This window comes from Lissotriton vulgaris, chromosome 4_1 (genome assembly GCF_964263255.1).
Source record: "Lissotriton vulgaris chromosome 4_1, aLisVul1.2, whole genome shotgun sequence".
NCBI lineage: Eukaryota > Metazoa > Chordata > Amphibia > Caudata > Salamandridae > Lissotriton > Lissotriton vulgaris.
In genome coordinates this window covers 1,473,561,880-1,473,585,456 of record NC_141691.1, presented here as the reverse complement: position 1 = coordinate 1,473,585,456, position 23,577 = coordinate 1,473,561,880, and the positions used below count along the sequence as shown (strand labels likewise).

At 50.8% G+C, this 23,577-nt stretch overlaps 1 protein-coding gene across 1 annotated transcript in view; it reads left to right on the top strand.

Moving 5' to 3' along the window:
• PRKDC (protein kinase, DNA-activated, catalytic subunit) overlaps positions 1-23,577 on the top strand; it is a 2,818,033-nt gene that overhangs the window by 2,665,001 nt on the left and 129,455 nt on the right. The window contains exon 83 of the mRNA XM_086965729.1: positions 9,267-9,468. Coding sequence (XP_086821855.1) covers positions 9,267-9,468 — 202 coding nt within the window. The remainder of the gene's footprint in view (positions 1-9,266; positions 9,469-23,577) is intronic.

The following is a 23,577-nucleotide window of genomic DNA, read 5'->3' as shown; positions in this document are numbered from 1 at the left end:
ACTCCTTCATAATAACTTGTTCCTAATACCTCCTTTACAATGACTTTATTATCCCGGAGACATCTCCATTTCAATGAGCTATAATGACAATATTGAACGATTATTATAATTTTTATTTATTTATCCTTTTACCAATTTGTTGTTTTCTAAAAGCTTTGACCTCTGCTTGACTTTTGAACTCTGTTTTGGTCCTTTGTCTATGTCCTATGACCTTACCAAGGGTAGGGTGTTATATGCGCACGTTACTACATGACTTTGTTTTTGCAACAATCTGTTTGTGCCTTTTGCATGAGAAAGGGCTGTATTTCGCATTCTCAGCCTCTCGCATTCTCTGCCTTTCCTGGAGTTTAGTCTGAACAAGATGTGCGAGTTTGGTCAACAATGCCCCTTGTTATTTTGTTCTTGTCAGTCCCTAGCACCTAGACATAACATGCTACACACAGCTACAGTACTGAAGACTCGTACTTTGACATTACGTTGTTGCATGTTGTTTTAACACACTTGGAGAAAGCCGTTCCATGGAGAAGAGCTCCGGTATTCCTATGATGTAAACCTTACATCCAGGCTTTAAGGTATGGGGTCTGCTGTCAATGCCCAGAGATTGTCCTTTTTATAAAATTAACTTCTTCTAATCAAGGGGAGGGTTGTTAGGCAAAAAAGGCCCTTATATCCACAGTCTTGATAATATGACTTCTCCCTTTGGATTCTATGGAATTGTAACATTTCTAACTGTGCTGAGTTTATGCATTTAGCTGATAGTAGTGGCACGTATACTGTATTGTAGAGCATGATAGTTACAATAAACATTTTGAACAATTTCAGTGACTCTGCCTATTCTCATTGTGGACAAGTACGGGTGAGTGAGCGAAAGAGTACGTCTTGCTCCCGTGATTCCTTAGAGAGTCGGGAGTGGTGTGTTCTGGGTTGTCTAATCATTTGTAGCTCTGTGATTTTTGGAGGAGAACGAATGAGATGCAATAGCTAGTCTGTTTGGGATTTTGGGTACTGATGTGGTAGGTTGGTACACCCCTATTCACTGAGGTCCTGTTTTTCTGCGCATAGTTCTGTGTATGTGCAGAATACCTGCAACACACCTTGACACAGATTCAGACCTAGATGAGGCTGGGAACCCTCATGATATACCTGAGTGTTTCCAAGACCTTGTGGAGGCATGTGGGCTAGACACCTCGCCACAGCTCACATTGCTAGACCCCTAGTTACCTTACTTACCCCTGCCCACAGTAGTAAATATGGTCAACATATTTATAGAGGTGCTGCAGCATATACCTCATTCAGTAGAACCACATCTACAATTGAGTGAAGCCGTTCTGGACTCTGGAATAATCCCTCATCCACTCCAGCTGTCAGGAGAACCATAGCGAGGAGATATAGATCAGCACTGGGTGAACCCCACTTTCTTTTGATGCTCCCTTTCCCTGAAAATGTAGTTATCCAGACATCTTCCTTTTTCACATTTTCTGCACGCAATTCCCATTTGTCACCTGCTGACAGTCTGAAATCGAGGAAGCCTGGTCCAGAAAGATTTTTGCTGCTAGGCACCTGGCTCTGAAAACTCTTAATGGCACATACCTCTTAAGTAGATGTAGCCACTCGTTATGGGACTATAATAGCTTAACCGCCCCCAAACTGTCCGATAACCTCTAGACACGCTTCATGGATCTTGTGTGTGATGGTCAAGGGGCTGCTGGGCAAGTCCTTCAGTCAGGTCTCAATAGTGCAGACTCGATTTCCAAGGCAATGGGGACATCAATGGCAGTAAGTAGAATGCATGGCTCAGGATATCGGGGTTCTCAAATGATGTTCAGTTGACCTTGACGGATCTTCCATATGATGGTTCCATGCTTTTCAGAGAGAGTGCAAATGCAGCTTTGGGGCGCTTTAAAATCAGGTCAGCCGCTCCTCACTCTCATGGTTTGCAAACCCCAAAACCTTTTGCAACAGTAGAGGGGGCTTGGGAAGGGCATGGGTTAAACTCCTTCTCAGCCAGTCATATCCTTCTCCTCCCCGTCCATTGGAGGGAAGCAGCTCTAGTTTGCCCTTTCCAGGGCACTCAAAACTGTGAGTGGATAGATGTCCTCCTTTCTTCAGGCCTGGGAGGCCATCATTTCGGACCAGTGGGTCCTGCAGATTATGGAAATATGGTATACCCCACTTCTCCCCCCGCATGGTTCACTGACAGAATATCGGAACCAAAAATATCAGTGGACAGAATATCATGTAAAAAATATCAAGGACCAAAAAATCAAGAAGGTAAGTGCAAATAGCGAAGTATAGATTTGCTATTATTAACGCCACATCTTTGTACATTGGCGATGTATATATTGTCACGGTACATATTTGTGGAGTTATATATATGAAAACTCTACTTAACTATAGAAACTTGCCTTCGCAATATTCATGACACAATATTTTGTCTCACGATATTTTGATATTCTGTGTCAATGCAGCCCACACACACAAACACCCTTGCTGTTTGAACCTTTCACAGGAACACCTTCTTGTGGGTGATAGCACAGTTTCATAAAGAAGCTGTGGAGTTAAACAACGGTGCTTCTCCCAGTACTTTCCTATTTTAAAAAAAAGACAGTCCTTTTTGTTGGTTTGTGGACCTCAGGGTCTTGTGCCTATTCCTTTGGAAGAAGCAATTCAAGATGCTGTCCCTACCTCAGGTTCTTAGCGCTCTGGAACTTGAAAAGTGGATGGTGTCACTAGATGTATGTAATTCATATTTCCATATACTGATTCTGAAATCTCTCAGGGAAGTACTTGGGGTTTGTGGTGGGAATAACCCACTACCAGTTTGCAGTGCTTCCCTTTGCCCTAATATCAGCACCACACGTCTTCACAAATTTGATGATGGTGGTGTCATCCCTACTTGGATGGGCTGGCTCTTGGAAGCCAGGATCAATACAAGAAAAAAGGTGAATGAGTATTACTTGCGCTGGAATATGACAATTGTCAGAATTTTCAATCTATCAAAACCTCAAAGGATAAGGTTGCGTTCACCCATCAACAACCAAACTGGGTAATGTTAAACACAAAACCACATATAGAAGATAAACAAATTGTATCCTGAGCTAAGCAACAGTATATCGATACAGGTGAACAAATTCCAAAAGATGAGTAATCTTCAGATCTTCTGTTTATTAATTTCGTCTTTCTTCATAAACCACACTAGCGCCGCCAACACGTGTTTCGTCTTTTTACAGTTAACCATTGACTTCTTCAAGGCTATAGCTAGAGTAAAATAGAATTCTCCATAATTCATGAGAGCATTTAAAAAAAGATGAATGACGAAATCCCAAATATAAACTCTTCTTTGGTCGGCCCCCGAATTCCTATCCTTAGAGGTTGAAAAGATCGTGCAGAGTGTGTGTTCCGTGACTTCCTTCAGCCCGATCCACAGTCACAGCAAAGCTTAGGCCTGTGGAGGCGATGAGAGACGTGGGACCGGCCATCTTGGAAAGCCTGTGAATTGCTCCCCGTGCAACTTCTGAGGCACCCTCGAAGTTGTGCATTGGGGATTGAGAAGCCCCAGCCCGAGCATCATCTGCACCAAAGATCACCGCGTGGGGCCCTTCTGCATTTTCCTGCTCGACGCGTCTATCCGGTCACTTGCCCGTTGGCTAGTGGCCTCTGTGACGACGAACCTACGAATTTCCACGGCTGGCCTGGTTGCTCCAGGCTGGCCCTTGCATCCCTGAAAAGGAGAAGCCCATCAGACCTTGCTGGTCTGATCCAGAAGCCATCATTGATTCCTGCGTGGGTTGCCTTTGCCAAGGCTTGTTGACTCCAATCCGGAAACCAACACAGCCGACAGAGAGATCCTTCGTGGACAGTCCGTGCCCAGCTCCTGGTTGTCGTCGACACCTCCTGATCCACGTGGCTGCAGAGACAAGCTTCACAACATCACCTGATTGCTTCACGACATCGCCTGGTTCCTTCCTGGTCACTGGCTGGTGACCCAGACTCTGTCCCTTCTGCTTTCAGGTACTCTTCATCCTCGATCCACCCTTGGATCCACCCGGACACTTCTCTCCTGGTCGTCTGCAGCATCTTTCTCCAAGGCTCCATAGGATTCAGCGACGAAACCCGACACACTTTGACACCTATGCACCTGCTGCCTGTGGGTGAGGTAACGCGAGTACTCGGCTGCTCCTGTGGGTATTGACTATCCTAGTGTCCCAGTTTTCAGTAGCTTTCTCCTAGTCCATCCGGAAGTGTCCTAAAAGAACTAGTTTCCATTTCTTTCGTTCCCATTATAACTCTATGGTAACTCGCCTGTGTGTTAAGTCACTGCACACGCCTCCCGTGGGCCTCCTGCTTCCTATCCTTTGGTAGTACAGCGTAGCCCCAGCGATGCCCTAGACCTATCCATTGTCCGTGACGTGGTTCTTATACTACTATTTTAGTATATGGTTTATCGTGCCCCTAGGGCCCTACTGTATTTTGTGCAACTTATTGTATGATATTGAGTATCTTGTTATGTGCTTGTGCCTCTGATCTCATAAAGAGCTCAGAGGGGTTGTTTAATAATAAATACATATATATTGTATATATAACCTGTGTGGTGTCCTTTCATTAGGTATTCAAGGGGTTACGTATGGTAAAACAGCTGGCTATACATGCCCTCTGAAGTTTTAGCCTAAGACTGCTTTGTCCATGCTACCTCTAGGATAGCTGGTCTATAAGATTGACTTTACAACCATCACCATAAGGGTTGTTTGGACTGATACAGGGTGCCCACTAGAATAGTGGACATCACATATCAGAACAACTTCTCACATCTGCTTACTAATTTTCCCACCTGATCTGCCGTCAAAAGTGGTGCAAGGTCAGGTTTTTGGCAACTTCACTAGCTGGTAAGGCCCTGGTCAACCTAACAAAGGACGGAATGTCTTTGACACACTCCGCCTTTCTAAGCTTTTCCTTCTTGCGTTAGGTGTGAAGCAAACCCACACATGTTTCTGACCAACCAGAGCAAAAGGCTCCCACCTCAGGGGTCAGAAACATATCTAGAGGTAGCAGGTTGACGGAGACCAGTCAGGCACACATTAGCGAGTTGGTAGGATTGCAGGGGGCACCTCTGGGGTGCCCTCTGGGTGCATTTCTTAATAAGTCCAACACTGGCATCAGTGTGGGGTTATTAAGCTGAGATGTTTGGTAGCAAACATCTTGGAATTCAGTGAAGCGATCATGGAGCTGTGGAACTCATAATGACAAGGTCCCAGCCCATGTACTCAGTATGGCTTCACTGTGAACCTATAATGTCTAAGAATGGATGTAGACATTATAGGGGCAGATCTGCTCATGCAGTTAGGCCCTCAGATGAGGTATAGTGGACACTGCCTTAGGGCTGTAAGCCTGCTGTAGGGCCTGACTTACCTATGCCTCCTGCAGTGCTGGTATGCCTGGCACACAGGGATTTGTACCAGTTCGACTCTTCACTTTTGTCTGCACCAAAACACGCAGGCTGCAGTGGCAGGTGCCTGTTTTTAGTTAAGGGTCTCAGGGTGACAAAATATATGCTGCTGCCCTTAGAGACCCTCTCTGGTTACAAGCCCTTCGATACCACTGGTACCTATTACAAGGGACTTGTATGTGTGCCAATTGTGGAATCTAAGGTACAGTTATGGGAGGAAACACAGGAACTGGGTACCTTGTTTGCAGGAACCCAGTTGACACTTAGTCAAAGAGGCATCGGAATTAGGCATGAAGTGGGGAGGGTGACCATAGCAAAAAGGGTACTTTCCTAAAGATTCACCTAGAGCTCAAGGCATTCCTCCCTTCACTTTGTGGTCAGTCAATCCAGATCTTGACAGACAACACAGCAGTGATGAGGTTTGTCAACAAGCAAGGGGGAATGGGCTCCCAGCCTCGCTGTCATGAAGCACTTTGTCTCTGGTATGAAGCACACCAACATTGGATGTGGCTGGTGGTGAATCATCTAGCCTGCTCTCTGGACACTAGAACCAACAACCTGAGTCGGAGTCATATTGCTGACCACAAGTGGCGTCTCGACCCAGGTTGTGAATGTGCAATGAGGCAGGCCCCCATGTGGATCTCTTTGCCACTTGTTCTAATTCACAGTGCTGAATTTCTGTGCTGACCACTAACTGATGCATGGACCTTGGGGACCTTGGGGGATGCATTTCAGTAGAAATTGAATTTTCTTCTTCATCACGTGTTTCCTCATACCCTCGATTGCTGTGGTTCTGATGAAAATCATCCAAGATCCGGCCCAAGTCATCTTAGTGTCTCAGAATTGACAGAGAAGGGTGTGGTATGCAGACCTTCTGAACCTCTCCCTATGTTCTCTGCTCCACCTCTCAAAGTGGACCTTCTCTTCCATTTGGAAGGACATTTGACTGATGTTCAGCTGTCTCATTCCTTGGTGGATATCCTCTTATCTTTCATTAGATCATCTACCAAGTCTGTTTACTCTAGGGAGGGCATTGTATTATCACTTAGTCCACAGACCACAAGATAGGCCCATTGAAAGTGAGATTATCCAACATTTTGAAATGTGTGCTTTCTTTTGCCCACAGAGGGTGTGCTGTGGGTATAGTGAAGGGGTATCTAGCGGCCATGTCAACTTTCCTTTGCCTCTCGGACTGCCCAATTTCAAATCTATCTTTATTTTAAGATTCTGAGGTTTGACAAATGCTTTGTTCCCACTCCTTTTGTTATGCCCAGTGGGCTCTGAATCTAGTTTTAACTTTCTTAGTGGGGTTTCTGTTTGATCCCTTACATAGCGGTTTCCTGTGACTCTTGGCTTTCAAGACATTTTTTCTTATTTCAGTTACGTCAACCAGAATTCTTGGAATCATCCCCATTGCAGACCCGACGTTTCTTAAGTACTGCCCGCCCTACCTTCCAGCCTGATTGAACAGCCGCGTCCATCAAACCAAGGAGGATCCCAACCGGGCCTCTTGAAGGGCTGTTGCATCAAGTTTGTTCCGTGAACTTCCTTTCCCCGGCCTGCTCGTTCTCCTCCATTCATTCTTGCTTCAGATTTATCCATCGCTCCAGCCTTGATTTTCGGTGCTGCCGAACGAAATACTACCACTAGGGAATTTTTCCACCCTACCTCACGCGTTGTGCTGACCTGCTTCCGCGCCTGTGTGCTCCCGAGGCAGCTTCTCTTTCCTGTCCCTGGAGTCCCCCCTGGCCCCGTGGCTGCCTATAGACCTGCAAATATCCTAATAGAGCCTCCAGATACCCCCACTTCTGTCACCTTATTGGTTTGTGCCCTGATGAAGGTGAGACCTCGCTGAGGTCGCACACCGAAACGTATGTCGGCACCACAAACCTAACTTGACGAAACCTACATGAACCACAGCTTCTCCCAATATTTTCATTGTTACCAATTGTGGTGAAAGATACTCCCCATTGTCCATTTTTATTTCACACTGCGATAATATTTATTCAATTTTTCGATTCTGTTTAGCTTGGATTTTTATCCACTAATGAAAGGATACAATATTGTACTTATCAGCAGTTTTTCTATTTATATTGCTTCTTCCATTGCTACCTGACTCTTAGGTTCTCGCCGCTTGTTGACCAGTACCAGAACCTTTGTTCCCTTGAATGAATGGACCTTTGTAGTAGTTGGACGCCTGTGAATGAATGAGTGAGTGTGTAAGTGTTTGTCTGAATGTTTTACTTTCGTGTGGGGTACTATTATCTTTGTTTTGATTGTATTCTGTTATCAAATATCTCACAATGTCTGAATTGTTTTTTCCATGAATTTTGATTAAAATAAATCTATGTATCCATAACCTTTTGTTTCTCTGTTGACCTATTTTCTCCTGGGAGGGAGATCCATGTATTAAGTGACTTTATAAGCACTCATTGATTCATTACAGGTGGAGTTTTCTTGTTGCATTGTACTGTTTTCTTCCCCTGCATCTCCACCTACCATCAGCCTCAGGGGTCCCCTTGTTTTATTGGACGTCAACCAGAATGGTCAGTGAGTTGCAATCGCTGAGCATCAGGCCTCCTTTTACTACTTTCCATCCCGACAAACTTGTGCACACAGCTGCTTTCCTTCCTAAGGTGGTGCCCTCTTTCATTTCGGTTAGTCAATCACACTTCCTTTGTTTTTTTCTCCCACCTCATCCCATTATGGTGGAGGTCCAGATCCAAAGGAGGGGGGCAGTTTTTATATGAACCACACTAACTGATTTTGGATGGACGGCTAGCTCTCGCTTAGTTATGTTGTCATTAGAATTGGGAAAGCAGTGCAAAAAATGACCATATCCAGATGGATTATGCTTTGTGTTAAGATCTGTTAAGCAGCAGCCCTCCACAAGCGCCAAATATGCAACATCTGCTCTGGCTAAGAGAATCCCTCTTGGTGTTATTTTGCAGAGGAGTCACTTAGTTATCATCTTACACATTTGCATTGATGTTTGGATTCTGAGGTGAGGAAGGATGATCAGTTTATCTGATCTGTGCTACAGGATTTCCTGGTGTAACTATGCATCAAACTCTCCATTTCCAGGGTGGTATTGCTTGGGAGTCTATTCACAAGGTTAGTTATCTGCAGGTAAGACTATCCTTCCAAAGAAAAAGTTACTTACCTTTGGTAACTAACAATCATGTAGATAGTCTAACAACAGATTCATCAGCAATGCCGCCCTCCTCTATATTTTTTGACGGATGGTTGGGGGCCAATTCATTGGATCACATTTCCTTTGCTGGTAAACTCCATTTCAAAATATAATCTAATTCCTGCCCTGCTATGCAGAAAAAATGAGTTGAAAACTGTAATCATGTTAACTCCAGAGACACTTTATGGCTCCTGCAACGTCGCATGAACATTTCTTCTGATGTTGATACGAAATTGGGCCCCCACTATCATGGGAGGGCTATGGAAGACATTTTTGTAGAACAGTCTAGCCCCTCTGAGGATATTCAACAAGTGAGTAATCTGCAGGTAGATAGAGCATCCAGAAAGATCGATACTAAAGGTAAGTAACTGTTTTGCAAGGCCGGGATTCACACCTGGTTCCTCAGTTCCCAAGTCTGCAGCTATGCCACATCTACTACTGATTTTATTCACCCTATAAAACAGAATTAGCCCTGCCAGATTTGATTGTGTCAACTGCAGGTTGCACACATATTTTTGCAGTCGGCTCTCAACCTGATTGCACTATCTTACTGGCGAATAATAAAAATGCAGTGTTATTTGTAAATAAATGATTGTGCTGTTTGCTAACATTATGTAACTTTATTTTCAGGAGAGCCTTTGTCAAAATGAGTACTACTCCGGAGTCCTTCCTGGCTTTGCGCTCCCATTTTGCTAGTTCTCATGCTCTAATTTGCATCAGTCATTGGATTCTTGGCATCGGTGATCGTCATCTATCCAATTTCATGATTAACTTGGAGACTGGTGGCATGGTGGGGATAGACTTTGGACATGCCTTTGGATCCGCTACACAGGTGCATATCACTCTGAAATTGCATTATCTAATGGAAAACGTCAAATGATGCTTAATGAAAATGAATTGTTGTTAAGTATTTAGGATTGTATTTCGATGACACAATGGACTCTTATTGTATATATGTTTTCATGTACATTATCCTGCAAATTAATGGTAATTAAAATGGCCATCATATGTTGGGTTGTGAATCCGGAAAACAAACCTGATTAAAGAGACCTATTCTCAGGAATTTTCTATATAAGCTTGTTTTCTCAAGCATTTGTAAATTAATTGTATTCCTAGAATTTAATCCTGTTGAATGCCCTTAATGCTTCCCTTTTTATGGTAGGACTTCTCTAGCATCTTCTTACTTACTTTTAATCTCTTTGTCTTGTTGGTTAGAGAAAACTATTTCCTTCTTTTGTCTCATCATCCCTTTTCCTATTCCCAAGTCAGTTCCTTCCCTCTCTGACCTGTTTTGGTCTTTAAGTAAACCCTCAACCCCTGCCTTTACCTTAGTGCCAATACACTATTGGCTTAAATCATACGCTCTTACCTGTCTCCAATACTTCTGCATATTAATCTGTAGTAAGACTAACTCTGCCTGTCCCTTGGTATCCCTACCGGTACCTTTACCCTTATACCTGTATCATTGTCTATTTGAAAGAAACACGTTAGTATTAGATTACTTACCTTAGACTATCCCCAGGCGTCAGACTGGATCCGTAAAGTTTTTTCGTCAGCAGTACCCCTGCGCGTCAGTCAAACTAAGGCGCAAAATGCAAAAAGGGGGCAGGGTAGAAACCCCCTGACCCCCTAGGCCTGCTTGGTGGTTCCACAAGGACACCTAGGGCCCAAAAAATTAGATATATTTCTTTTAAAAACGGCAAAATCGGTGCAGGGTGCGCGGATCCCGCCGAGAGAAAAAAAACAAACCACAGGCTCCCGCGCTTCGTTGCTATTTAGCCCCGAGGGGGCCAATGTTGTTATGTAATGGGGGGCCCAGAGGGGCTCCCAGCCCCAGTGACCGCCACCCCTTCAGGGCTTTAGAAAATTATGTGCGGGGGAGCTTACAGCCCCCCCCCCCGACCCCCCCCGGGAACCGCCACCCCCGGGGCTTCGAAAATACATGGGTGGGGGCTCTAAGCTCCCCCAAGCCCCAGGGACTGCCACCCCCGGGGCATTGAGACAATATATGCGGGGCTCACGGTCCCCCCCCTCCCGCAATTCTGGGGACCGCCACCCCCCGAGGCTTGATATATTTTTTTTCTTTTTCAAAAGAACCTGTGTGGGGGGGGGCTCAAGCCCCCCCCCCCCCCACATGCCCCGAGGACCGCCACCTACCCGCGGCACTAAATAGTAAAATTGGGGGGTCCGTGACGGACCCCTCACCCCCGGGGACCACCACCCCCGGGGTTTTGTAAATTTTGAGAGGGGGGCCGCACAGCACCCCTCTGGGAGCCTTGTCGTGGCCCCTGGGTACCGCCAGCCCCCAGGGCCGGCTCCTGCAGTGTCCAGGGGTGCCCACCCCCGGGACACTGTAGTTTACTATGGCAGGGCAGGAGCCTAGCCAATTAACAAAGCCCTGGGGGGTGGTGGTCCCTAGGGCTGGGGGTCCGTCACGCGGCCCTCCCTCCTGGAGCCTTGTTGAGGCCCTGGGGACCGCCACCCCCCAGGGTCGGCTCCTGCAGTGTCCCCGGGTGCCCACACCCAGGACACTGTAGTTGGCTATGGCAGGGCGGAGCCTTGCGGCTCCCGCCCTGCCACAGCAAACTTGGTTTGCATTTTGAAAGAGAGAGGTGGAAACCTGCTCACTGTTTCAAAATGCAAACCAATTTGCTTTTCCACATGGAGAGCTACATCTTAGCAGCTCCCCATGTGGAAAAGCAATGCCGGCTCCCGAGGGACGCGGGGAGCCGGCGGGACTTTGGGGGGATTGGGGACTCCCCCCATGGCCACCAACGGAGAGGGTGAGCCCCGGTGGATGGGGTCCCCGGGCTACCAGTGGCCCGGGAGGGGGACCACGTGGCCCCTTCCCAAAATTTACAAAAAATAAATAAATAAAAAGGCCGGCCCTAGGGGATATGGTCCCCGGGGCCATAAGTGGCCTGAGGAGGGGGGGCAACGCAGTCCCCTCCAAAAGAATTATAAAATAAAAAAAGGCCATGTTCCGGGGGATGGGGTCCCTGGGGCCGATTAAGGCCTCGGGAGGGGGGCCATGTGGCCCCCTTCAAAAATAAAAAAAAATTAGGGGGCAGGCCCTGGGGGATGGGGTCCCCAGGGCCAATAGATTAGAAAAAAAGGGGGGCCACACAGCCACCCTTCTTAAAAAAAATTACATTAAAAAAAGACCAGCATCGTGCTGGAGGCCCCGCCCTGCAGCATTCTGCAAACCCGCCCCCTGGCACATTTGCAGATGGGGAACAAATTCCCCTTGAATACTGGGGCTCCCTGGGGGCCAACTAGCCCACCAGGAACCTCCAGTATGCACCAGGGGGCTGCGTTGCAGAGAGGTGTTCTCAGCCCACGCCCCTTTATACACCTCTCTGCAACGCAGCTCTGTGGCGCTTAATGGAGGTAGCTGGTGGGCTAGTTGCACCCCAGTGACCCTAAGGATTCAAGGGAATTTAATTCCTCAACTTAAAACGCGCCACGGTGCACGTTTGTACAGTGGTGAAGGGAGGGGGTGGGCCTGAGGTGATATGTGTGCAAACACGCCCTGTTGCGTGTTTTAATTTGGGGAATAAATTCCTCTTCAATCCTGAAGTCCCCTGGGTGCCAACTAGTCCACCAGGTACCTCCAGTAAGCGCCACAGAGCTGCGTTGCAGAGTGATGTTAAAAGAGGCGTGGCCTCTGGACACCGCTCTGCAACGCAGCTCCCTGGTGCATACTGGAGGTTCCTGGTGGGGTAGTTGGCCCCCAGGGAGCCTCAAGATTGAAGAAGAATTAATTCCCCAACTTGAAACGCGCCACAGGGCGTGTTTGCACATATGTCACCTCAGGCCCCGCCCCCTCCCTCCACCACTGCAAAAGCGCCCCATGGCGAGTTTTAAGTTTAACTCCCCTTGAATCCTGAGGGTTCCTGGGGGCCAAATATCCCACCAGGTACCACCTGTAAGCGCCACAGAGCTGCGTTGCAGAGTGTTGTAAAAAGGGGCGTGGCCCCTGAACACCTCTCTGCAACGCAGCTATCTGGTGCATACTGGAGGTACCTGGTGGGCTAGTTGGCCCCCAGGGACCCTTAAGAATGAGGAGGAATTAATTCTCCAACTTAAAACGCGCAACAGGGCGTGTTTGCAGACATGTCACCTCAGGCCACTCATCCTTCCTTCACCATTGTGCAAACGCGCCCTGTTCCTGAGGGTCCCTGATGGCCAACTAGATCAACAGGTATCTCCAGTATGCGCCAGGGAGCTGCGTTGCAGACAGGTGTTCAGAGGCCATGCCCCTTTATACAGCTCGCTGCAACGCAGCTCTGTGGCGCTTAATGGAGGTAGCTGGTGGGATAGTTGCACCCCAGTGACCCTAAGGATTCAAGGGGATTTAATTCCTCAACTTAAAACGCACCACGGGGCGCGTTTGTACAGTGGTGAAGGGAGGGGGCGGGCCTGAGGTGATATGTGTGCAAACACGCCCTGTGGCGTGTTTTAATTTGGGGAATAAATTCCTCTTCAATCCTGAAGTCCCCTGGGTGCCAACTAGTCCACCAGGTACCTCCAATAAGCGTCACAGAGCTGCGTTGCAGAGTGATGTTAAAAGAGGCGTGGCCTCTGGACACCTCTCTGCAACGCAGCTCCCTGGTGCATACTGGAGGTTCCTGGTGGGCTAGTTGGCTCCCAGGGAGCCTCAAGATTGAAGAGGAATTAATTCCCCAACTTGAAACGCGCCACAGGGCGTGTTTGCACATATGTCACCTCAGGCCCGGCCCCCTCCCTCCACCACTGTGCAAAAGCGCCCCATGGCGAGTTTTTAAGTTCGGGGATTAACTCCCCTTGAATTCTGAGGGTCCCTGGGGGCCAAATATCCCACCAGGTACCACCAGTAAGCGCCACAGAGCTGCGTTGCAGAGTGTTGTAAAAAGGGGCGTGGCCTCTGAACACCTCTCTGCAACGCAGCTTTCTGGTGCACACTGGAGGTACCTGGTGGGCTAGTTGGCTCCCAGGGACCCTTAAGAATGAGGAGGAATTAATTCTCCAACTTAAAACGCGCAACAGGGTGTGTTTGCAGACATGTCACCTCAGGCCACTCATCCTTCCTTCACCATTGTGCAAACGCGCCCTGTTCCTGAGGGTCCCTGATGGCCAACTAGATCAACAGGTATCTCCAGTATGCGCCAGGGAGCTGCGTTGCAGACAGGTGTTCAGAGGCCATGCCCCTTTATACAGCTCGCTGCAACGCAGCTCTGTGGCGCTTAATGGAGGTAGCTGGTGGGATAGTTGCACCCCAGTGACCCTAAGGATTCAAGGGGATTTAATTCCTCAACTTAAAACGCACCACGGGGCGCGTTTGTACAGTGGTGAAGGGAGGGGGCGGGCCTGAGGTGATATGTGTGCAAACACGCCCTGTGGCGTGTTTTAATTTGGGGAATACATTCCTCTTCAGTCCTGAAGTCCCCTGGGTGCCAACTAGTCCACCAGGTACCTCCAATAAGCGCCACAGAGCTGCGTTGCAGAGTGATGTTAAAAGAGGCGTGGCCTCTGGACACCTCTCTGCAACGCAGCTCCCTGGTGCATACTGGAGGTTCCTGGTGGGCTAGTTGGCTCCCAGGAAGCCTCAAGATTGAAGAGGAATTAATTCCCCAACTTGAAACGCGCCACAGGGCGTGTTTGCACATATGTCACCTCAGGCCCCGCCCCCTCCCTCCACCACTGCAAAAGCGCCCCATGGCGAGTTTTAAGTTTAACTCCCCTTGAATCCTGAGGGTCCCTGGGGGCCAAATATCCCACCAGGTACCACCTGTAAGCGCCACAGAGCTGCGTTGCAGAGTGTTGTAAAAAGGGGCGTGGCCTCTGAACACCTCTCTGCAACGCAGCTATCTGGTGTGAGAAGTTGGCCCGATATGCAACGTTCGCTATTCTAGCTACCGCTATGTATCGTTCCAACGACCCTTATGGTGTTTGGTTGTAAGTCAACCTATAGACCCGCTATCCTAGTAGCGTGGATACGAGCAGTCTAAGGCTAAAGACTCGAGAGGGCGTGTTAAGCCAGCTGTTTACCACACATGTACCCCTTGAACACCCAGTGAAAGGACACCACACAAGTGTTATGAAAATAAACAGTATATTTATTAAGAATCACAACAGCCCTGTACTCTTTATGAGGACAGGGTACTAAGCACAAACCAAATCTCTTTAGCAAATACTTCAAGTGCACAATTTAGAAACAAGTGTCCGAGGACACGGAAAGATTAAGGTCTCGGGCGGACCCGATAAGGCAAGTCGGAAGCGAGGGACTCGGGACCCTAGAGTAAGGAGGCTATGCAGGCACCGAAATGCCGAGTTACCTAGCCACGAGGGCTGCGGCTGCACAAGTCTTACAGGCGTCGGGATCTTCGCTGACGAGCCAGGAGCCGGAAGAAAGGAGTTGCTGGCCGGCGACCAGTGCTGAATAGTTCGTAGAGATCCAAGCCTGGATCGGAGATGAATGAAACCTGAAAGCAGAGGGGACCAAGTTCGTACTACTAGCCAGTAGTCAGAGGGTACCAGGAAGGCACCGGTTGGCCGTCACCTCGACCAGGTGAGTGGGCGACGCTAAGCTCTGCAGTCTCACGGACCAGGAGGCGTTATCGGCGACCACGGCGGAGGTGCGAGCTGTCCCACGAAGGATGATGCTGTCGGCGTCGCTGGGCCCAGGATGGGGCAACAAGCCTTGGCAGTTCTCAGGGCCACGTGGTGGGCCTAAGATGGCGTCTTGAGTGGACCAGGAGGGTCCGGGGTGCTTCTCGCAAAGATGGAAGCAAGGGCCAGTCTGGAGCAACCAGACCAGCAGTGATGATTCTCGGATGTCGTCACAGAAGGACACAAGCCAGCGGCTAGTGACCAGACAACGTGCTGAGCAGCGAGCAGAAGGGCCCCACGCAGATCGTGGAGATGCTGGGGAGACTGCACTTCGGTGCTGGAGCGGCTCAGGGTCGGGGCTTCTCGGACCCCAGAGCACTCACCAGAGAGTTACCTCGATGGTCGTGCTGGTTTTTAAGAGCGTGCAGGTTCTGATGATGGCCGGTCCCTCGAGGTCTCGTCGCACCCACAGATCACAGCTGAGCTGATGACGTGGGTAGAGGTCAGAGGTGCCAGGGAAGCCGGTTCTCGTCGAGCTGGGCCGTCGGATTCCTTGAGGAAGGACTTACAGCAAACCGCAGAGTTCTTAGTTGGTGCCCGCTGATGCAGGGTGACTACTCCTTAGTCACAAGGGAGAAATCTTGAGAAGAGTCTTGAATGTCCTTTCGTAGAAAGTAGTTCTTGAATCAAAGATGATCTAATTTGGAAGGGTCCCCGCTCCGGCCTTTATTCTAAAGAAAGGGGTGGGTACATGACTAGGTCCTGCCCTAAGGGTGGGACCAGGAAGGGGGGTAGTTACGCCCCTCTCCCCTGCCGGACTTTCCCCAGGCCAGGGCTGTCGCCCCTGGAACTGGTTCTAACCGGCAGATGCGTAGTGAGCACCGGGGTGCCACTCCGCAGTCACCTTCTCGCAAAAGCCCTACCTACCCAGAATACACAAACCCTGTCTGGGACGGTGCGAACACCGCCCTCGACAGGAAACCCTTTGTCCAAGCGCTCCTCGCTGGAAGGACTCCCAGCAGCAGGAGGTCAGACTCGTGTCTGTGGTGGCAGCATCCATTTTGTGGAGCTGAGGCTTTCGTTAACTTTAACCGGGGTTCACAGTTACGTACATGTCGTGTCCCTCTAGAAGGGTGGGATGCTAACCTCATCGCCAGGGTTGGTGAGAGGGCAGCACCCCGATTCGTATGACACCTTACTCGACATGTCTTGATAACGCGACACCGAAGTTACCGATGTGGTACGCGTTATCATGGAACAGCCATTGGGTCTTTTCTCCGCAAGCTGCAACCGGCTCGGCTCGGGCCAGAACACAGTTCACACGAGCCCATGCACTCTGCCTTCAGGATTGTCAAGGCCTGCCATAGGAGTGACTGATAGGAACTCGGGTGTCCATTGTATGGTTAGATATAGAGCTACTATATCTAAAGCAAAGGGTGATTACACGACTTCGCCCCAGCTGTCATGCAGCCAGTTGTGTCAAATTTAGGAGGCCAGCCAGGGGTGGCATAATACATGCTGCAGCCCCTGGCGGCCCTGGATACACCTATGCCCTGAGTTACAGGGTCTGATAAGGTGGCCCAGTACCAATTGGAAATGTACCTAGGGTACATGGAATCCATTTTAAAGAGAGAGCAGTAGGCCTGGGGTCCTGATTGGCAGGGTCCCAGGTCGACTATGTCCAAAACCAGCTAAAACACAGGGCAAAAAGTCGGGGGCAACCATAGTCAGGATGTACCTTCCTACATCTGGTGCATACTGGAGGTACCTGGTGGGCTAGTTGGCCCCCAGGGACCCTTAAGAATGAGGAGGAATTAATTCTCCAACTTAAAACGCGCAACAGGGCGTGTTTGCAGACATGTCACCTCAGGCCACTCATCCTTCCTTCACCATTGTGCAAACGCGCCCTGTTCCTGAGGGTCCCTGATGGCCAACTAGATCAACAGGTATCTCCAGTATGCGCCAGGGAGCTGCGTTGCAGACAGGTGTTCAGAGGCCATGCCCCTTTATACAGCTCGCTGCAACGCAGCTCTGTGGCGCTTAATGGAGGTAGCTGGTGGGATAGTTGCACCCCAGTGACCCTAAGGATTCAAGGGGATTTAATTCCTCAACTTAAAACGCATCACGGGGCGCGTTTGTACAGTGGTGAAGGGAGGGGGCGGGCCTGAGGTGATATGTGTGCAAACACGCCCTGTGGCGTGTTTTAATTTGGGGAATAAATTCCTCTTCAATCCTGAAGTCCCCAGGGTGCCAACTAGTCCACCAGGTACCTCCAATAAGCGCCACAGAGCTGCGTTGCAGAGTGATGTTAAAAGAGGCGTGGCCTCTGGACACCTCTCTGCAACGCAGCTCCCTGGTGCATACTGGAGGTTCCTGGTGGGCTAGTTGGCTCCCAGGGAGCCTCAAGATTGAAGAGGAATTAATTCCCCAACTTGAAACGCGCCACAGGGCGTGTTTGCACATATGTCACCTCAGGCCCGGCCCCCTCCCTCCACCACTGTGCAAAAGCGCCCCATGGCGAGTTTTTAAGTTCGGGGATTAACTCCCCTTGAATCCTGAGGGTCCCTGGGGGCCAAATATCCCACCAGGTACCACCAGTAAGCGCCACAGAGCTGCGTTGCAGAGTGTTGCAAAAAGGGGCGTGGCCTCTGAACACCTCTCTGCAACGCAGCTTTCTGGTGCACACTGGAGGTACCTGGTGGGCTAGTTGGCTCCCAGGGACCCTTAAGAATGAGGAGGAATTAATTCTCCAACTTAAAACGCGCAACAGGGCGTGTTTGCAGACATGTCACCTCAGACCACTCATCCTTCCTTCAACATTGTGCAAACGCGCCCTGTTCCTGAGGGTCCCTGATGGCCAACTAGATCAACAGGTATCTCCAGTATGCGCCAGGGAGCTGCATTGCAGACAGGTGTTCAGAGGCCACGCCCCTTTTTACACCTCTCTGCAACGCAGCTCTGTGGCGCTTACTGGAGGTACCTAGTGGGCTAGTTTGACCCTAGGGACCCCTAGGATTCAAGGGGACTTAATCTATCAACTTAAAATGGCCACAGGGTGCGTTTACACAGTGGTGAAGGGAGGGGACGGGCCTGAGGTGACGTGTGCAAACACACCCTGTGGAAATTTTTAAGTTGGGGAAATAAGTCCCCTTCAATCCAGAGTGCCCCTTTTGGCCAACTAGCCCACCAGGTGCTTCCAGTAAGCGCCACTGTGCTGCGTTGCAGAGAGGTGGTGCAGGCCACTTTTCTGCAATGGCGCTTACTGGAGGTACCTAGTGGGCGAATTTGACCCTAAGGACCCTCAGGATTCAATGGGACTTAATCTCCCAACTTAAAACTGCCACAGGGTGTGTTTACACAGTGGTGAAGGGAGGGGTCGGGGCCTGAGGTGACGTGTGTAAACGCCCTGTGGCGCGTTTTAAGTTAGGAAATAATTCTCCTACAATTTTGAGGGCCCCTGGGGGCCCACCAGGTGCTTCCAGTAAACGCCACTGCGCCACGTTGCAGAGAGGTGGTCCAGGCCGTGCCCCTTTTTACACCTCTGTGCAACACAGCTCTGTGGTGCTTACTGGAGGTACCTAGTGGGCTAGTTGGACCCCAGGGACCCTCAGGATTCAAGGGGACTTAATCTCCCAAATTAAAATGTGCCACAGGGCGTGTTTGCACACATGTCACCTCAGGCCCCCCCCCCCCCCTTCACCAGTGTGTAAACGCGCCCCGTGGCACGTTTTAAGAGGTCGTTTTAATCCCCCTGCCCTATTATATACTAGGGGCTTACAGAGGAGGTCCTGCTAATCACAGGGGTAGGCCAACGCATAGTGTTCCCTAGTGTATGTAGGTGTTTTAATTGTATTCTAAGTGTCTTTTAGCATAGCACTGGTTCTAGGACTGGTTAGTCAGAGTCAGTTACCACCAGTACCCATCTGAAAAAGTTGAGGGTACAGGATGATTTTGCAACAAGGCCTCTTTCTGCTCCTCTGTTTGTTCTTTCTGCACATCTTCCTTCTTCCTGCACTTTTCTTCATCTTTGAGGACTTCTGTTTCTTCTTTCTGCATTTCTTTTTCTTCTTTCTGCATTTCTTTTTCTTCTTTCTGTGTGATTTTTCTTCTTTCTTCACATATGCTACCTCTGTAGGCATAGTTAGAAATTAGCATTTAAAAAAATCTTTGAAATTCACTGAAAAAAGCATAGGTTTCAGGCACGTTATAGTTAGTTAGACATTTCACTCGTACAAAACCATTGACATTCCCCCTTTATAGTTAGTTCAGCTAACTATAACTCGCGCGCCCGCAATGCACTGCTGATGACGTCACGTATTACATCACTCATGACATGGTCAGTGACATCACTCATGACATCACTGATGAGGTCATCCTTGTGATAGAGTGGCAGGCCTCCTCTCACCCTAACATAACCTTTTCTACACACACTCAGAAATAGAAACTAACATTTTCAAAAGAATGGAGATACCAATACCAGTTACAACACACCTATTCAGTAATTTCAAGATCTACACCCACAGCCACATAATCTGAAAGAAACAGGTTAGTGTTAGATTCCTTACCATAGAATATCCCCAGGCTTCAGACTGGATCCGGAAAGTTTTCGTCAGCAGTACCCCTGCGCGTCGGTAGGCATCGTCTGCGACTCCTCGTCCTTAGGCGGCGTCGTGATCGCCAGGATGACGTTTTCGGAGTACTTAGTCGCGGCCCTCGCGCGCTAACTTCAGTTCTTCTTTTTTCCGCGCCAGCATGCGCAGATCCGAGAAGAGCGGTACTCCAGTCAATTTTTGACTAACCTTTTTATCTCTTTTGATCACTTTTCGAGTCGACTCGCGTGCCGCTAGGGATGCCTGGTTTTAAACCTTGCGAGGACTGTCACTGCCTGATGTCGGTGACAGACCACCACCGTCGGTGCCATTATTGCCTCGGACCGACTATGATGACAAGTGGTGCCCTGACTGCCGGGCCTTGACCTCGAAGGGTAGACGGGAGCAGTCCCATAAGCTGCTCGAGCTCAGGCAGTCGGCTCCGCACCGCTTGAGGTCCCGATCGAGGAGGAAGTCGAGGGACCTGTCGTGGAGCCACAGTCCTCGCCGCTCGACGAGTCCCCACCACTCGTCGGGCTCCAAGACCTCAGGTAAGTCGAGGCATTCGAAAAAGAAGACGAAGAGGCGTCATCGCTCTTCCGACACACCCCCTTCCGGCACTCGCACCACGCGGCCAGGGGTTTGGGCGAAACTGCCCGAGCGGGTCTGCCGGTGCCGCAGGCGTCGCGTCCAGCTCCATACCCACCGTCCCTGGGCTGAACGCGACGCCGGAGGAGGTAAGTGCTTTCATCAAGGCCATGAGGTCGCACTTCCCTCCGTCGGAACCTGCCGAGGCGCTTCCGGGCCCCGCGGGTACGACTGGGAGCCCTAGCGGGCCGGCAGCCCCTGCGCCGTCGGGTGCTTCCGCCCGGCGCCGTCATCGACTCCGGTCCCGACGCTGCAGGTTTCAACAGGATCCAGGCCTGGATCCGGGTCTTCACCAGTCGACCTCACGACTCCTCCGCTGGCGCCGACCCGAAGGGTGACGCTCCCAGCGCCGTCCTCGGACGACGTCGACCACAGTTTCAGTCCGGGTCCGGCGTAGGACCGGAGCCGTCTCCAAAGTCGATGTGTAAGGCCTTCACCTACGACCCGGCTCCACCATTTTTGCCTGTTTATCAGGAGATGGATGACGAGGAGGACTAGGAGGGGTATGAGGGCCCTCTGGTACAGCAGTGCCAGTTGAGCCACGACTGGGCAGATGAGCTGGGAGAGGCCAGTGGTCTGGACACTTCGCCCGACACTGGATTCGTCTCTCTTCCCTCCGTGACTTCGGAGGAGTGGGCTGCTTACAGCGTGGTGTTGAACAGGGCGGCCAAGGCCTTGGCTCTTGAGCTCCCTGTGGCGGCTGTGAGGACTAACCTCCTCACTGAGGTGCTCAAACCGCAGGCAAGCTCCTCGAAGCCTCTACTGCCGTTTAACGAAGCCCTCTCCGATGTTCTGATGGGCACCTGGTCCAAGCCCTCCTCAGGCCTCCCTGTGGATCAGAACATGGCCCGACGCCCCCGCCCGCTCCGGGCGACCCCTGCTTTCTGTCCACCCACCCCACCCCCGAGAGCCTGGTGATCCAGGCCTCTACCTCCCAGACCGCTTTAACAACCGCTCCACCGGATCGGGAATCCAAAAGGTATGATCAGTTTGGGAAGAAACTGTTCTTCTCTTTGAGTTTGAGGCTACAGTCTGTCAACACCGCTTGCCTTTTGGGCCATTACACCCACTCTCTGTGGGATACGGTTGCGGAAGTGCGGCCTCAGTGTCCGGAGGAGGCCGGAACACGGCTCGCCCAAGCCCTTGCGGAAGGGTGGGATGCAGCACGGTACTCGATCAGGTGTGGACTTGACACCACAGACTCGCTGGCTATAGCGATTGCAACAACGGTGGTGGTTCGTCGCCACGCCTGGCTGAGGTCCGCCAACTTTTCGGGGGATGTCCAGGCCACGCTCATGGACATGCCCTTTGATAGCCGTCGCTTTTTTGGCGACAAAGCGGATAGTGCGCTGGAACGTTTTAAGGACTCCAGGGCTACGGCCAAGTCCTTGGGCCTGGGCCAACGCCAGCAAACTTCCGCTCTTCGCCCCTTTCGTGGCCAGGGAAGGGGCGCCCCCACACGTCTAGCCAGCCACAGGCCGCAGAATCAGTCTCAACGCGGTCGCGGACGTGGTTACCGTGTGGTGGTGCCGGGGGACAACGGCAAGGTCAGTCCACATCCGCTCCCGCAGCATCTGCCTCTAAGCCTTCCTAGTCCGGCATTTCAAGCCCATTTGATGCCAGTGGGGGGCAGAGTTCGCCATCACCTCCTCCACTGGCGCACCATCACGTCAAACCGGTCTGTGCTGCAAATCGTCCGAAGATGCTACCCCCTCCCTTCGAGGCGACTCCTCCAGCCATGCCACCGCATTACCACCGTGTGTCGGGGGATCACTTGCAACTTCTGCAGGAGGAAGTTACGGCCCTCTTGGCCAAGGGGGCCATCGAGCGCGTTCCTGGGCCAGAAGTAGGACGTGGTTGCTCTTCCCACTACTTTCTGGTACCCAAGAAGGGCAAAGGAGGCCTACGCCCTATCTTGGACATACGGAGCGTCAGCGGCTTCCTCCAGAAGAAGTTCAAGATGCTGACTTTGGCTCTGGTCTTAGCTGCCCTGGACCCAGGAGACTGGATGGTAGCTTGGACTTGCAGGACGCATATTTCCACATCCCTGTCCTGCCGGCCCACCGGCGCTACCTGCGTTTCACGGTAGGCCATGAGCACTTTCAGTTTACCGTGCTCCCCTTCGGACTTACCAGAGCCCCTCGGGTTTTCACGAAAGTGATGGCGGTAGTCGCAGCTCATCTGCGCCGATCAGGGGTTTCAGTCTTCCCCTATCTCGACGACTGGTTGAAGGTGGGCTTGTCCCTGACAGTCGTCTCCCACCTCCAGACTACAGCCGACCTCCTGCACTCGCTGGGGTTCTCCATCAACTTGCTGAAGTCACACCTGTGCCTCTCTCAGAAGCTTCTTTTCATCGGAGCGGTTCTGGACTCGGGTTTATCAGGCTCTGATTCCAATCTTTCAGCCGTTATCCCGAGTTTCGGTCAGGTTGACGCTGTGGCTCCTGGGGCTGATGGCCTCCTGCATCCTTCTGGTGCATCATGCCAGGTGGCGGATGCGGCTCTGCAGTGGGACCTGTAGTTTCAGTGGGCACAGCATCAGGGCTATGTGTCCGACCACGTCCTGATCTCAGATGGCACTGCGAGTAAGTTGCAGGGGTGGCTCACGAACCGTGATTGGGTCAGCGACAGATCCCTCTCCCTACCCCAACCGGAGCACGTAGTGGTGACAGATGCGTCCCTCCTGGGATGGGGGGGCCACATGGGAGAGGGGGTGATCAGAGGCCTCTGGTCTCCGGCGGAGTCCCGGCTCCATATCAAACTTCTGGAGCTGCGGGCGATCCGACTTGCACTGAAGGTATTCCTTCCCTCTGTCCGGGGAAGTGTAGTGCAGGTGTTCACGGACAACACTACCGCCATGTGGTACTGCAACAAACAAGGCGGGGTGGGGTCGTGGACCCTGTGTCAGTAGGCTCTTCGCCTCTGGCAGTGGCTGGAGCACCAGGGCGTCACCCTGGTGGTTCAACACCTGGCAGGTTCTCTGAACGCCAGGGCGGACAAACTCAGCTGCCGGTGCACGATGGATCACAAATGGGGCCTGGACTCGGGCGTGGCGCAAGATCTCTTTCGGCAGTGGGGAGAGCCTTGGTTAGATCTATTCGCCAACGAAGAGAA